This window comes from Notechis scutatus, chromosome 2 (genome assembly GCF_049901735.1).
Source record: "Notechis scutatus isolate UNSWTSFEM ecotype Mainland chromosome 2, rNotScu1.2, whole genome shotgun sequence".
NCBI classification, from domain to species: domain Eukaryota; kingdom Metazoa; phylum Chordata; class Lepidosauria; order Squamata; family Elapidae; genus Notechis; species Notechis scutatus.
The window spans coordinates 12,211,990-12,227,828 of NC_142010.1; the positions used below are offsets into that span (position 1 = coordinate 12,211,990).

At 55.3% G+C, this 15,839-nt stretch overlaps 1 protein-coding gene across 1 annotated transcript; it reads right to left on the bottom strand.

Moving 5' to 3' along the window:
* Positions 1–5,846: 5,846 nt before the first annotated feature.
* Positions 5,847–12,211, bottom strand: LOC148131764 (tapasin-like). Its single transcript, XM_087954127.1, is given in 10 exon segments — positions 5,847–6,741; positions 6,839–6,928; positions 7,536–7,859; positions 8,430–8,762; positions 10,097–10,135; positions 10,138–10,240; positions 10,243–10,418; positions 10,511–10,732; positions 11,054–11,365; positions 12,052–12,211. Coding segments are annotated over 10 exon segments (1,932 nt in total). The 3' UTR covers positions 5,847–6,568.
* Positions 12,212–15,839: the final 3,628 nt, after the last annotated feature.

Below are 15,839 nucleotides of genomic sequence, written 5' to 3' on the forward strand. Positions count from 1 at the left end.
CCAGTGCGTGCAAAATAGAGGTTTGTGCAGGTAAGACTATCAACTTTGATGCCAACCAAAACCAAGCATTTAATAGTGAGTGCCATACCATATGCACTAATCAAACAGGTGGCAAGAAAGTAGGGGCAGGCAGGCACAACACAGGTTATATAGACAGGAAACACAGTGTCAGACATAAAGATCTCAAGTGCCTATATACAAATGCACAAAGTCTGGGGAACAAGCAGGGTGAACCCGAACTACGAATACGTGAAGGTAGATATGATATAGTTGGAATAACAGAAACTCGGTGGGATGAAACCCATGACTGTAACGTACTGGTAGAAGGATACAAACTATTGAAAAAAACAGACCCCATAAAAGAGGAGGTGGAGTTGCACTGTATGTAAAGGACCACTATATTGCTACAGAAATGCATGAAACCAAAGATGAAAACCTCCTAGAATGCATATGGGTCAATATAAAAGAAAAAAAGAATGACATGGCCATAGGTGTATATTATAGGCCACCCAATCAAGCAGAAAAATAGATGTCCTTTTTGCCAGCCAACTAACAAACGTATGCAGGAAACACACAACAATAGTAATGGGAGACTTCAATTATCCTGATAACAATTGGAAAACTAATTCTGTACCAAGTGAGAAATCAAATAAGTTCCTTACCAACCTAGCTGACAACTTTGTTGTCCAAAAGGTAGAGGGTGAAACTAGAGGGACAGCCATACTGGACTTAATTCTTACAAACAGAGGAGAAGTGATAGAGGGAGTTGAAACTGCAGGAACCTTGGGTGAGAGTGACCATGTCATACTAGCATTCAACATAACACAAACACAAGCAACAGAAAATAATGACACCAGAGTCTTGGATTTTAAAAGAGCTGATTTCAATAAACTCATGGATGAAAATCCTAAAGGGGAAAACAACTCAAGAATCTTGGGCAACTCTAAAAAGTATGATCATAGAAGCCCAGACCAGCACAATACCACTGAGAAAGAAAAACAAGAAATCCAAGAAGAAACCAGCATGGCTGCACAAAGATCTCTCTGGCAAATTGAAAGAAAAAAAAGGACAAGTACAAAAAATGGAAAGAAGGACATACAACTAAGGCAGAATATCAGCAGATAGCCAGAATCTGCAAAGACGAAGTCAGGATAGCAAAGGCTCAGAACGAACAAAGACTTGCAACAAAAGTCAAAGAAAATAAAAAAGGTTTCTTCCAATATATAAATAACAAGAAAAAAATCAAGGAAACAGTCGGTCCACTAAAGAGAGAAGATGGCAAGGAAGTAACAGGCAACAGAGAGAAAGCAGAGCTGCTTAACTCATTCTTTGCATCAGTCTTCACACAAAAAGAAACTATAGCTCAACCCACCAAAAACATAACTGTACAAGACAGACCAGAAATAAAAGTTAAAATAAGCAAAAAAAAAATAGTAAGAGAACACCTGTCTGATCTTGACGAAAACAAATCACCGGGGCCTGATGGATTACATCCCAGAGTTTTAAAGGAGCTGGCAGAGGTCATCTCAGAACCACTGCACCATATCTTTCAAAAATCCTGGAGCACCGGGGAACTACCAGAGGACTGGAAAAGAGCTGATGTGGTTCCCATCTTCAAAAAAGGAAAAAAAACAGACCCAGGAAACTACAGACGAATCAGCCTAACCCAGGAGGATACTGGAAAAGTTAATAAAAAAACAGATCTGCCAACATCTAGAAACAACTACCGTGTTTCTCATATAATAAGGCCGGGTCTTATTTTTTTGAGCCCCAAAAATGGCTAGGCCGTCTTTTCGGAGGTGACTTAATTCCCCCTTTGCATCTTTGGGCGGGCGGGTGGCGACGGCTTGGATGTTGACCTCGGTGTTGGTGAGGCACTTAGTATCGAGGTCAACGCAGGCAGCACCATATCCGGGAGTGCAACAAAAGTACTTCCTAACGGCAAGCCCCCCCCCCCCATTCCCCACCATTTCGCATGTTTTAATATAGGCCTTAATTTGGGGGGAGGGGCTTAATTTCATTTCATGCCTATAAAACATGCTGGGACTTCCTATTGGGGGAGGCCGTATTGTTGGAGAAACAGGGTAGCAGTCAGCACGGGTTTGTTAAGAACAGATCATGCCAAACCAATCTTATTTCATTTTTCAACACGGTGACTAAATTAGTAGACCAGCAAAATACTGTGGACATAATATATTTAGATTTCAGCAAGGCATTCGACAAAGTAGACCACAACCTACTTCTTAGTAAGCTAGAAAAAAGTGCAATAGATAGCACCACCACTAGATGGACTCGCAACTGGCTGGCAAACCGTACTCAACAAGTAGTCCTTAATGGGTCTAAGTCTACATGGAGGGAAGGAAGCAGTGGGGTGCCACAAGGTTCCGTCTTAGGCCCAGGACTCTTCAATGTCTTCATTAACAACTTAGATGAGGGAATAGAAGGGGAACTTACCAAATTTGCAGATGATACTAAGCTGGCAGGAAGAGCTAACACCCAAGAAGATAGGCTCAAGATCCAGACAGATCTTGACAGACTAGAACACTGGGCCCTATCTAACAAAATGAAATTCAATGTACAGAAAAGTCCTCACTTAGGCAAGAAAAACCAAAAGGACACATCTAGACTGGGTGAAACCAGGCTCAATAGCAGTAACTGTGAGAGGGATCTTGGAGTCTTAGTGGACAACCAGCTAAATAGGAGCCAGCCGTGTGCAGCAGCAGCCAAAAAAGCAAATGCAATCCTAAGTTGTATTAACAGAGGAATACAGTCAAGATCAAGGGAGGTAACTAATACCACTCTATAAAGCCTTAGTAAGACCACACCTAGAGTACTGCATCCAGTTTTGGTCACCGCATTATAAAAAAGAGATTGAGACTCTAGAAAAAATACAGAGAAGAGCAACCAGGATGATTAGGGGACTGGAGACTAAAACATACAATGAACGGTTGCAGGAACTGGGCTTGGTTAGTCTAGTAAAGAGAAGGACCAGGGGAGACAGGAGAGCATCTTCCAGTATTTGAGGGGCTGCCACAGAGAGGAGGAGGAAGGGGGTCAAGCTATTCTCCAAGGCACCTGAAGGCCAGACAAGGAACAATGGATGGAAACTAAACAAGGAGAGATTCAACCTGGAAATAAGGAGAAATTTTCTGACAGGGAGAACAATCAACCCATGGAACAGAAGTTGCCCTTGGAAGTTGTGGGAGCGCCATCACTTGAGACCTTCAAGAAGAGACTGGACTGCCATCTGTCAGAAATGGTGTAGGGTCTCCCGCTTGGGCGGGGGGTTGGACTAGATGACCTACAAGGTCCCTTCCAACTCTGATTATCTGTTAAATGTGTTAAATCTAAACTCTGAAAAACGATCGTAAGTCACTTTTTTTCAGTGCCGTCGTAACTTTGGATGGTCCCTAAACGAGCTGCATTATTTTCGCTGCTCGCTTCCCACCTTACCAGGTAAGAAACCAAGAGACGGTCGCTCCAGTTCTGATGGGCAAACGGGGGGCCTTGCAGGCTCTGGGCCCCAGCTGAGCATTCTGGGTATTGTAGGACGTGGATGCTGAGGGATGGAGGGCCCCCGCCAGAGGTCTCCTAGTCCAACCCCCTGCCGAAGGCTGGAAGCTGTCTATGCCACCCGGGTTGGAAGTGGCTGCAGCTGAGCCAGGGAGCCTTGGGGAAGAGGACATTCCGTGGCCAGGGCTCCAAGGTGATCCCGGTGGACGTCGCTGCGCACCTTTGGCACCTGGGGGAGGGTGGTTCTGTGGGGCTGGGCCAAAGTTATCCACACACCCTCCCCGCAGCTGGCATTGTTTCCCTGGGCCTCCTCCCACCCGTCTCCCTTTCTGAGCCCAGGAACCCCCCCAAGGATCCTGGCTAGCCTGTGGCTTAAGGGCCCGGAATGATGGCCCCGTGGAGGACTGAGGAGGAGGTGGGGGAGCTGGGGCCAGGTGAGCTCGTAGGGAGGAGCCCAGGGAGGGTTTGGCCCCCCCCCAACCCCCACCCCACTTCTCGGCTCCGGGCAGCAGAGGGCAGGAGGGGGGAACGGTCCCGGCTGGTTCTTGGGTCGGGTGGTACAGCTGGTCCACCAGGGTTTGTTTTACGAACGGCCGGAAGTTACAGGGGCCCTGAAAAAAGTGACTTCCGGCCGTTTTGTAGCATCCCCATGGTTACGTGGCCCACTGGCCCATGTTGGTGACAGCTGCCGTCCCCCGTTTCTCCCTTCTGATTAATGGAGAAAGGTTCTTTTAACAATTGTGATTGTGACATGAGACAAAATTCACTTAGCCACAGAAAGTTTGGCCTCCCTTGTGGTTGTAAGTCGGGGGAGGGGGGCGGCTACCTGTAATTTCCTGTCTACATAACCTGTGTTGTGCCTGCCTGTCCCCCTACTTTCTTGCCACCTGTTCGATTAGTGCACATGGTATGGCACCTACTATGAAATGCTTGGTTTTGGTTGGCATCAAGGTTGATAATCTTACCTGCACAAACCTCTATTTTGCACGCACTGGTATCCTTATTAGTTTTAGGCTGCTGGGGACAGAAATGTTCTGAATCCATTCATTCTCTGTCCCCGCTGTTCGGTTTAAACGTTGCGGCCCTTGCAAGTGTCCCTACGATCAGGGGATCAACATTCAGGCGCTTGGCAAGTGACCCGCATTTATGACGCCCCAAGGTCACGCAGTCCCCTTTTGCGACCTTCTGGCAAGCTATGTCCCTGGCTTGCTTAAAGACCATGTTACTAACTTATCCAGTGCAATAATTTACTTAATGAGGGTGGCAGGAAAGGTCGTAAAATGGGGCAAAACGTTTAGGGGGAGGGTCCCCAATGGTTGTTTTTGTTTTTTTAAAAATCCTGGTCACCTCCCTAAAATTTCAGAGGCAAAGCAGTAACTGCCAGGTGAGCCACGTTAATTCTTAAATCCGGGGTCTCCAACCTGGGTCCCTTTAAGATGTGTGGACTTCAACTCCCAGAACTCCTCAGCCGGCTCTGCTCTCCTGGAATCCTGCTCTGCTGGCTGAGGCATTCTGGGAGTTGAAGTCCACACGTCTTAAAGGGGGCCCAGGTTGAGGCCGAGGCCTGGTCTTCCGGGGCTCCCTCCCTGGATCTCACCCCCCTCAGCTGCCCCCTCCCCCACTCCAAAAGCTGCTGGGTGCTGGGTGTGGGAACGGAAGCAGCGGCCAGGCGCCTTCCAGCGTCTTCCGGGGTGAGAGAAGGGCACAGGCAGCCGCCCACCTGCCTCTACCAGGGACGCTTCCTGGCCACGGCTGCCCCCACTGGGACCCCAGGGGGAGACGATCCCCCCGAGGACAGGCAGGTGGGCTCCATCCAAGGAGGCCCCAGCGCCATCCAGAGGCCAAGAGGGGCCTTCCAAGGAGCCGCCGCATTTTGCAGGACTGGGCACAGCCTCTCTGGGCCCTCCGGGTGATTCGGACAACAGGCAACACCCCCAAAAACACCCCCAGTGAAGCCAGCAGGTGCTTCTCCCAGGTGGTGGGGAAGGTGGGGGCAGCCCTCGGAGGGAGGAACCCGCCGGGATCGGTGGGCAGGGAGGGGCCACGGCCAGCCGGCTACCCTGGTGGCTCCTCTTCGGCCACGAGGGGCTCCCCACCCCACACAAAAGCTTCGCTCTCAGGATTCGACTCCCTCCCGCCCCAGTCGGTGCCCGTCTTCCTCTGCAGGCGAGGGAAGGCGGCAAGTGCCCCTAGCCGCCTGGCAAGGCCTCGGCTCCGAGGTCCGGTGTGAGGGAGGGGTGGGGGAGGGAGGCACCCTCCCCCCTTTATCCTGCAAGCCCTCCTCCCGCCCCTCCCCCCAAAGACCTCCAGTCACACAAGAGACACGAGAGACACACGTAGGAAAGGAAAACCTTTATAAGCCGATGGAGAGGAGAGAGAGAGCAGCTGACGGTCCACAGCAGGCCAAACTCCGACAGGCCGGGGGGGGGGGGGGGATAGGAGGGGCACGAGGGGGCAGCAGCAGCCCCAGCCCCACTGCCTCCGGAGGGGGAGGACGGTGGTCTGGGGGGCAGGCCTGAGTTGCTGGCCTGACCAGACCTTCCGGGGCCCGATCGGCTCCTCCCAGCACGGCCGAGGAGGCTTCGTTCCCCTTCTGCGGTTGTGGGAGGGGGGCAGGCAGAAACCCCTCCCCAACTACGGGGGCCTCTTCAGCACAGGACCCGGGTAGCAACACAGCTCACTCTGCGGGGGGAGAGGGGAAGGGGGAACAACCACAACTGGGGGACACAGAGGAGGCCAGGCTGGCTGCTGAGAGCCCCACCCAGCCCCCACCTGAGGCAGGATGTGGGCGGGGCCTGCCCAGGGCTTCACTCCAAAAGCTGCTGGTGGGGGGAGGTGCCCATCCGTCCGAGGGCCCCCGGGGACAGGTAGGGAGGCCTTGCCGAAGGGGAGCAGGGATCCCCGCTTCCTGCTCGCGGGAAGGACAGACGGACACCCTAAGCGCGTTCAGCACCCCCCTCCCCAAATTGCCAGCTAAGATTCACAGGGGGGAGGGGGGGGGTCCGCAGCCCTTCCTTCAGCACCCAGAGGGAGGCGCCAGCACCCGGGAGGCCGGTCACTTCGGAGTGGGGCCCGGCGACGACGAGGACCTGAGCCCGGAGAGCTGCCGCTTGGTGGCCCCCTGGCCCTTCTCGGGGGAGGGGCAACAGCCTGCGAGGAGGAGGGACCGGGCGGGGCACCCTGGGCCCTCGGTTCCGCCGTCGCCCGCCTCCTTCTTCTCTCCAAAGACTGCGGGAGAGAAAGCCGAGGGGTTAATGGGGGGAGGCCATTGGGAGGGGGCTGCCCTTCGGAGGGGGGCGGGGGAGAGAGACAGTCCCCCACTCACCTCGCTGGGAAAGCAGCTGCAGGAATCCCAGGAGCACAAAGGAGACCAGGAAGAGGCCAATCAGGTCCTCCACGGAGGGGGCCGAGGAGCCTGGAGAGGAAGGCAGGTGGGGGAGTCCCAGAAACGGACCTCAAGTCTCTCTCCCTCCCCCAGCCCTTGAGGGGCTCCCTGGATGCCCCTCCCACCAAGACAAAGAGGAGGGGGCTCCGGGATCAGGCCGGGGGATTCGGAGAGCCAAGTCCCACTTCCGCCCAGCCCAAGTGGGTCTCTTAGCCGGGGGCCCAAAGGTGCTTCCCTGCACACCCAGGATGGACCCCACCCTTTGCCCTCCCCCGGGAATTCCAGGGCTGGGCTGCAGGAACTGACCCCCCACACACACAAAGAAGCTCCCCCCAGAGCGGGGTTCCCACAAGCGCCCCGGTGGGGCGTCCTGCAGGGCTACAGACCGATGGAAGCCCCCTTGTCGGGGCTGCACCCGAGATCCGCGGCCTGCCTCTCGTGCCAAGAGTGGAGGGGAACCGGGACAGCAACGCCTCACACTTGTGGGTCCAAAGGGTTGCTATTCTAGCCCCCCCAGAGTGGGGGTGGGGGGCCTGGTCTCTGCCTCGCGTGTCGGGTGGGGACATGCGGCCCCTCCCACCAAGGTGGGGGGAGACACCCTCCGCCTTCACACCCTCCCCTCCACTGCACGGCCTACCTGCCACCTTCAGCTTCAGGGTCCTCTGGAGCCCCGCCTGGCCCAGCCCCACGTGGCTCACGTGGCAGCTGTAGGAGCCCCCCTGATCCCCCGACTGGAGCGCTGGCAGGCGGGCGAAGCTGGTGAAGCTGCAGGTGCCGTCCGGCGCCTGCCGGTGCCCCGATGCCCACGTCTCCAGGAGGACCTTGGGGGCTCCAGGGCTGTGCCACTTCCAGACCACGGAGACGCTCTGCGGGTAATGGCCGCTGATCTCGCAGGCCAGGTCCGTGTGGGTGTTGAGGGGCACCGGGAAGGGCACCGGGCGGAGGGCGACCTTGGGCGGCTCTAGGGGCAGAGAAAGAGGGGGGGGACGGGTCAGATGGGTGGGGGAGGGGGAATGCAAGGCTCAACCTCCCTTTTCCTCCCAGTGACCCGTGTGGGAAACAAGCACATACAGAGGCTGCTGATCGGTCAGGCCCAACGCGGCCTTTGGGGGACAGAGAGGTCGAGAGACCCGAACCGGAGGTTTAGATGGGATGGTTCCAAAAGGTACCAGAACTCTTTGCGATCCTGATGAGCCGCTGCTAATGGTGGTTTGGCAAAGGGTAAATATATTTGGACCCCGGAGGACGAAAACCGCCAGAAAGGAGGAGCTGAAAGCAGCCGGCGGAGAGAGGCTGGAGACCCTCCGTAGGGAAGGACGCGGGAGGAAGGGGTGCGATGCGTGCAGGGAAGCAGGAGAGGAAGGTCCAGGGATGAGTTGGGAGCCGCTGGCCGGAGCTGCTCCTTGCTGGGCCTGCCGATCCCCTCCGGGCCTCCTTGCAAGGGGCTGTTACTGTCTTGGAGGCCCTCCTGTCCTATGGGCCGCCCCCCACCCCCCAGGGGACGCAGCAGGTGGGAGGGGGAGCCACTCACGCACGATCTTCAGCTCCATGGCCTGCTGGGCCTGCAGGTGGGGCAGGTAGACGGAGCAGATGTAGGTCCCCTCGTGGCGCACCTGAGCGCCCTTCAACTGCAGGGAGACGTTGTTGCTGTCGGGGTCCAGGAAGAGCCGGGCCCCCTCCTCAGCGACCGCCATGCGCTGGGCAGCTCCGTCGTAGGCCAGGATCACTCGCCCGGCTCCGCCGTGCTGGTGGCGCCACTCCACCGAGAAGGCCGTGGCCGGAGCTGAGAAGCCGCAGTCCAGCAGCACGTCCTTCCCCAGCAGGGACTCCACCCGCGGCGTCCGGGTGAAAACGGAGAGGACGGCTGGGCAGGAGGAGGAGGAGAGGTGAGGCCCCGAGTCCGGCTGGTCAGCCAACCCTCCCCCTCTGGGTACCCCTCCCCCAGGCCCAGGACCTCCCATCACCTGATCTCTAAATTCCCTTTCGCTTCTTCTGAGCCTGTCAAATTCTTGACTCTTTCCCAGTTTTTAAGCCCTCCTTCCTTCCTTCCTTCCTTCCTTTCTTTGTATCCCGCCTTTACTGTTCTAACAAACGCAGGTAGTCCTCGACTTACGGCCACAAGGGAGCCACAAATTTCCTCAGACAAGACAGTTGTTAAGTGAGTTTTGCCCCATTTCACGACCTCTCTTGCCTCCGTCGTTCAGTGAATCCCTGCAGTTGTGAAGTAAATTTGGCTCCCCCCCACATTGACTGTGCTGGCCGGGGGGGTCGCAGAAGGGGATCACGGGACCCCGGAGACACTTTGACCGTCACAACTGTGAGTCGGTTGCCAAGCATCTGAATCCTGGCCACGTGACCCCCTGCGGAAGCTGCCATCAACGGCCGTGGGGGGAAAGCGGTCATAAGTCACTTTTTTCAGCGCCCTTGTAAGTTCAAATGTTCCCTCCATGAACCGTTGTAAGTCGAGGACTACATGCAACTGAAAGTGGCGAAGACGTTTTTGATGCCCTGCCTTTAATCTGCCCCCTTAAGGAAGGGACATTCCTACTTGAAGGGAGGGAGGAAAGGAGGGAAGAGAAGTGAAGGAGGGAGGGAGGGAGGAGAGGAAAGGGAAGAGAAGGGAAAGGGAGGGGAGGAAAGAAAGAAGGAAAGGAGGGAAGGGAGGGAGGAGAGGAAAGAAGGGAAGGAAAGGGAGGGGAGGAAAGGAAAGAAGGAAAGGAGGAAGGGAGGGAGGAGAGGAAAGAAGGAAAAGAAGGAAAGGAATAGAAGGAAAGGAGGGAAGAGAAGAGAAAGGGAGGGAGGGAGGAGAGGAGAGGAGAGAAAGGAGGGAGGAGAGGAAAGAAGGGAAGAGAAGGAAAGGAGGAAATGTGAAAGATGGCCTTAAGGCAGGGCGCTCCAACCTTGGCCACTTGAAGACTCCTGGACTTCAACTCCCAGAATCCCTCTTGGCTGGCTGAGGAATCCTGGGAGTTGAAGTCCGGGAGCCTTCAGGTGGGGCCAAGGTGGGAGTGCCCTGCTTGAGGGGGAAGGGGACTTGATTCCTGGTCTAAACAGGGTCTCCCTGTTTAGGGACTCTTGGTTGGGGATGCCCCCCGCCTGAAATCTTTCCTGCCAACCCCAATCCATGAGATATGCTGGACTGCAACTCCCATCCTCCCCCCAAATCCAGACCTGCCCCAGTCGGGCTTCTGGGCCTACCGGTTGCCGTGGTGACCCTGGGCACTTCCGGCTGTTTCCCGGCAACGGCCCCTCCTGGTGCAGGATGCTGCTGACCCCGAAGGCCGCCTCGGGGCTCTGGATGGAGGCGATGACCCAGCGGCCGTCCAGCGAGCGCGGGCAGCCCCCGCCGCCGCCGCCTCCGGCCCCGCCGCCAGCCCCGCGGCCCAGGGCACGTGCGCCTCCCGCGGGCGGTAGGGGTTCATCTCGCACGCCGGGGCCCCCTCGCCGGGCCGAGCGCTGGAGCGGCCCCAGCGGGGATGGGCGTCGGGCTCCCGGCCGCTCCAGAGGCTCCCGGAGGGGTCTGTGCGGGGAGGAGGGAGGGAGGGTTTCAGGACCGCAGCCTCCCTCCCGCCTTCCCTGCTCCCGTTTCCTCCCTCCCGCCCGGCTCCCTACCCAGCAGCTGGAAGGCCAGGCCGGGCTCCACCTCGGCGGGCAGGTCGCGCTCCAGGGCGGCTTCGGGGAGGCGCTGCCCGGGCGGCGGCAGGACGAGCAGAGCGCGGCGCTGGGTCAGGTCGCTGGGCATCACCCCGCCGCCGCCGCCGCCCGCCTCCTCCACGAACCAGCAGCCCAGCTTGGCCGGCGGGGAGGCGGCGGCGGCGGCGGCCAGGGAGGCACCTGCGGGCGGGGGGGAAGACGGGAGTGGCTCAGCCGGACGGCTCCGCCCAAAGCGGGAATCCCCGCTCGGCCGGAGGAGCTTCCGTGGCGCTGCCGGCCTCCGGGGGTCGCGGGGGCCGCTTCGGGCCGTCCAAAGGCTCCGGTCGGTCGGTCGGTCGTCTGGGTTGGGCTCCCCTCGGGGGGTCGCGGGATCCCGCTTCCCCCCCTCCCCCAAGGCCCGGGAGCCCCTCCCGCACTCACCGAGGAGGAGGAGGAGGAGGAGGGGAGAGGAGGGAGCTCCGCTCCCCGCGGGCGAGGAGGAGGAGGAGGCGGCGGCCATACCGAGCGCGGCGGACGGGCAGGCGAGGACCGGGAGCTGCAGAGAGACGACGGGGCGCGATCCCTTTCGGCCCGGGTCGCTTTCACTTTCGCCGGAGGAGGAAGGGGAGGCGGCCGAGCCGGGCCAATGCGGCCCCCTCCCCGCCCCCCTCTCCGTCCCTGGGCCGGCGCTTGTTGGGGGCGGGTCGAGGACGATTCCTCGGCCGAGGGAGCCGAAGGCAGCCGGGCTCCTTTCCGGAGGGAAGCGGCGGGGAAGCCCCTCGCCCGGTGGTGTCCCCCGCCTCCGCCCCAACCCCCCGATGCTCTGGGAGGCAACTATCGAGGCGGGGGGCAGTAGCCTCAGGCATCCAGGCCAGGCTAGTCCCGGGATGGGAGGCCAGCAGGAGATCCCAAGAGCTATTAGGCCGTCCGATGTAGAGTTGTCATTGCAGGAATGTTCCAATCTCGGATGGCAAAACCTCAGATAAAGAATGTTTCCAAGCAAATACAACTCAGGTAAACAAAGTCACTCATCTAAAGGAGGATTAGAGAGAGGAAGTGAACGTATGTTAGACTTTAACTAGAGATAATTAATTGTGTTAATTACTCTGCTAAACAGTAACCAAAGTAAAGCAGTAACGAAAGTTAACCAGTGATGGAGGGTAACTAAAAAGGTGTATAAATGCAAGTGTAGACGCCAATAAAGATCATCATGATTCAGTTGTTCATGATCAAACAACTCGACTGCCTCGTCATTACAACAGTCAGACTGGCAGGCTGGAAGGCGCGGGGGGGCAGTAGACTCGGGCAGCCAGGCCAGGCTAGTCCCGGGATGGGAGGCCAGCAGGAGATCCCAAGAGATATTAGGCTGGAAGGCGTGGGGGGAGAGGGCGGACTGCCTGGGGACAATGGAGGGATTCGCTTGGGTGCAAGTCAGCGTGTGTTGTGGTGTGTGTGTGAAAGTTTCCACGGAGAACCACGAATAAAATGGCCTCGTTGACTCCCTGCCTGCGTTTACACACCTTCACCCCTGTTATACGGTCCCTTCCCCGAAATCTTCAGCACAACCACCAGGGCCGGGTGGGCCCCAAGGCCCCACTGAGGGTGAGAATGGCCCTCTTCAGTGGGGGTGGGTGGGAATTGGTGCTCCTGGGGACGGCCCCTCCTCCCTCCCTCCCCCATTGGGTCTCCAGCGGAGCCCTGGATAAAATGGCCGCCAAAGGGCCCTCCCAACGGGCTGGATCCCCAGCAGGGCCAGGGCAGAGCTTGCAAAAGGCCGCAGGAAAACGTCCCAAACCAGAGGCCGAACTCTGATTTGTTTGTCATTGGGGGGGGGCACCTTCGTCCTTCCCGTCCCTTCCTGGGCCTTGGCCTCCCTCGCCCCTTTCCTCCCTCCCCTCTGCTCCAGAGGCAGGATTGGAATTGGGGCGCCTGAGCCTCGGGCTCCCCTGGGCACTGAAAGGGATTGGAGGGAGCAGCCCCGACGGAGGAGAAGAGCCTCCCAGGATCCCAGGGCTGGAAGGGGCCTTGAAGGTCCTCTAGTCCAGGGGTCGCCAAGCTTTTGGACCTCAGGGACCACCAAAAGCATCATTGTAAATCCCAGGGACCACTAACTGGTTCTGTGGGCGTGGCCTAATTTGTGGGTGTGGCTTTGTGGTCATGTGACTGGCTGGGCATGGTTTGTATGTAAATATTATAAATATTGATATAAATATAGAATTTTTTATTGAAAAACGAGCAATTTTTACCCCAAATCAGGCAAAGCAGTCAGGCAGATTGTGTTGCTCACAGAATCACAGATTCATTCAGAGATCGATCTATCTGCCGTCAGCTAGCTCAGCCTGTCACATAAAATTTGCTAGCAAGCAAACTCACAAAATTGGCTAGCAAGCAAACTCACAAAATTAATTCACAACACACCTTGTATGTAAATAACACACCTTTTTTTATTAAAAAAAAGAGCAACTTTTACCCAAATCAGGCAAAGCAGGCAGGCAGATTGAGTTGCTCACAGAATCATTTAGAGATCAATCTATCTGCCATCGGCTACCTGAGCCTGTCGCATAAAGTTTGCTTGCCGTGAGTCTGCACTGAATAATAGGACCTAAGGGAGGTTCGGCTGTGCTTAAAAGCAGAGCCGAAGATCTAAAAACCAGTTAGAAAGCAAGAAATCCAACCATTTCCTGCTTCGTAGCTAATCTAAATCTCCCGCCACAGCAGAACAGCTGATGGTCCAAAAATAGCAATTTAACGCACAAGTTTGCCAGGTGAGTGAGTGGGCAGGGGGCTTCCTGCGGGCCATGTGGGCAGTGCAACCTTGTGTTTCTGCGCAGCCTGGATTAATTGCTTTTGGGGGGGGGGGGTTTCTCTGGGGGTGAGATTTCTCTGCAGCCCACCAAAATTTTCTCAACCGTTGCTCTAGTCCAACCCCTTGCTCAAGGCAGGTGACATGTCAGACATAAAGATCTCAAGTGCCTATATACAAATGCACAAAGTCTGGGGAACAAGCAGGGTGAACCCGAACTACGAATACGTGAAGGTAGATATGATATAGTTGGAATAACAGAAACTCGGTGGGATGAAACCCATGACTGGAACGTATTGGTAGAAGGATACAAACTATTGAAAAAAACAGACCCCATAAAAGAGGAGGTGGAGTTGCACTGTATGTAAAGGACCACTATATGGCTACAGAAATGCATGAAACCAAAGATGAAAACCTCCTAGAATGCATATGGGTCAATATATATATATAAAAAAAAAGAATGACATGGCCATAGGTGTATATTATAGGCTACTCAATCAAGCAGAAAAAATAGATGTCCTTTTTGCCAGCCAACTAACAAACGTATGTAGGAAACACACAACAATAGTAATGGGAGACTTCAATTATCCTGACATCAATTGGAAAACTAATTCTGCTGCAACAGACAACTTTGTTGTCCAAGAAATGAAACTAGAGAATACTGAAATGACAAGAGGGAGTTGAAACTGCAGGAACCTTGGGCGAGAGTGACCATGTCATACTAGAATTCAACATAACACAAACACAAGCAACAGAACATAATGACACCAGAGTCTTGGATTTTAAAAGAGCTGATTTCAATAAACTCATGGATGAAAATCCTAAAGGGGAAAACAACTCAAGAATCCTGGGAAACTCTGAAAAGTATCATTTGCAGATGATACTAATTTGGCAGGAATAGCTGACACCCAAGAAGATAGGCTCAAGATCCAGATGGATCTCGACAGACTTAAACCCTGGCCTTTATCTAACAAAATGAAATTCAATGTAGAGAAAAGTAAAGTCTTACACTTAGGCTGGAAAAACCAAAAGGACACATATAGACTGGGTGAAACCAGGCTCAATAGCAGTAACTGGGAGAGGGATCTTGGAGTCTTAGTGGACGACCAGCTAAATAGGAGCCAGCCGTGTGCAGCCAAAAAAGCTAATGCAACCCTAAGTTGCATTAGCAGAGGTATACAATCAAGATCAAGGGAGGAACTAATACCACTCTATAAAGCCTTAATAAGACCACACCTAGAGTACTGCATCCAGTTTTGGTCACCACATTATAAAAAAGAGGTTGAGACTCTAGAAAAAGTGCAGAGAAGAACAACCAGGATGATTAGGGGAATGGAGGCTAAAACATACAATGAACGGTTGCAGGAACTGGGCCTGGCTAATCTAGGAAAGAGAAGGACCAGGGGAGACATGATAGCGGTCTTCCAATATTTGAGGGGCTGCCACAGAGTGGAGTGGAGGGTCAAGCTATTCTCCAAAGTACCTGAAGGCCAGACAAGGAACAATGGATGGAAAGTGAACAAGGAGAGATTCAACCTGGAAATAAGGAGAAACTTTCTGACAGTGAGAACCATCAACCAATGGAACAGAAATTGCCCTCGGAAGTTGTGGGAGCTTCATCACTTGAGACCTTCAAGAAGAGATTGGACTGCCATCTGTCAGAAATGGTGTAGGGTCTCCCGCTTGGGTGGGTGGAGGGTTGGACTAGATGACCTACAAGGTCCCTTCCAACTCTTGCTAGCCTGCTAAAATGGGCTTCCTGATAAAGACACCGAGGGGGCTGGCCTACTACTCTGCGGAAGCCAATAGCCCCATTTCCCCAAGAAAGAGACTTTTGTCCAAGGACACATTTGGCTGAGGAGGAGGAGGAGGAGGAGGAGGAGGAGGAGGAAGCGCCTGCCTTCCAGAGCCAACCCGCCCCGGGAAAGAGCGGCCTCTTGAGATGATGGCCTCCGTCAGCCGCCCACCCCGGAGTTTGTTGAACCCCTTGAAAAGTTGTGGAAGGAACTAAGCCCTCCTCAGGCAGCTGTTTGTTTTGTCCAGGCCTCCCAGCCAGGCAGACGCTCTGGAATACATAGGAGCTTTTGAAGACCTGTGGACTTCAACTCCCAGAATCCCCCAGCAGAGCCGGCTGAGGGATCCTGGGAGTCGAAGTCCACAACGTCTTAAAAGTGAGCAAGGTTGGAGAGCCCTGGACTGGACCATTTCAGACAATTGGACGGGTAGAGTCTCCCGAGAAGGGGCTTTTTCATTTGCTTTTCTCTCTTTTCTGTATCCCACATTGGCCTTCCTGCCTTTTTCTTCTTTTCCTCAAACTCCCAGAATTCCCCCCACCCCTTCGCCTAACATGAAAGGCAGATTTTCAAAGGCAGGTGGAGCCAATCGGGATCGGCGTCCTCCCGGAAGCCCCGCCCACCAAGGCCATCTTAAGGCCGGGCGGGAGTTGGGGGGGGGGGGAAGCGATGGATGTTGCAGCCATCTTAAGGGCGGGCACTCGCGGCTGCA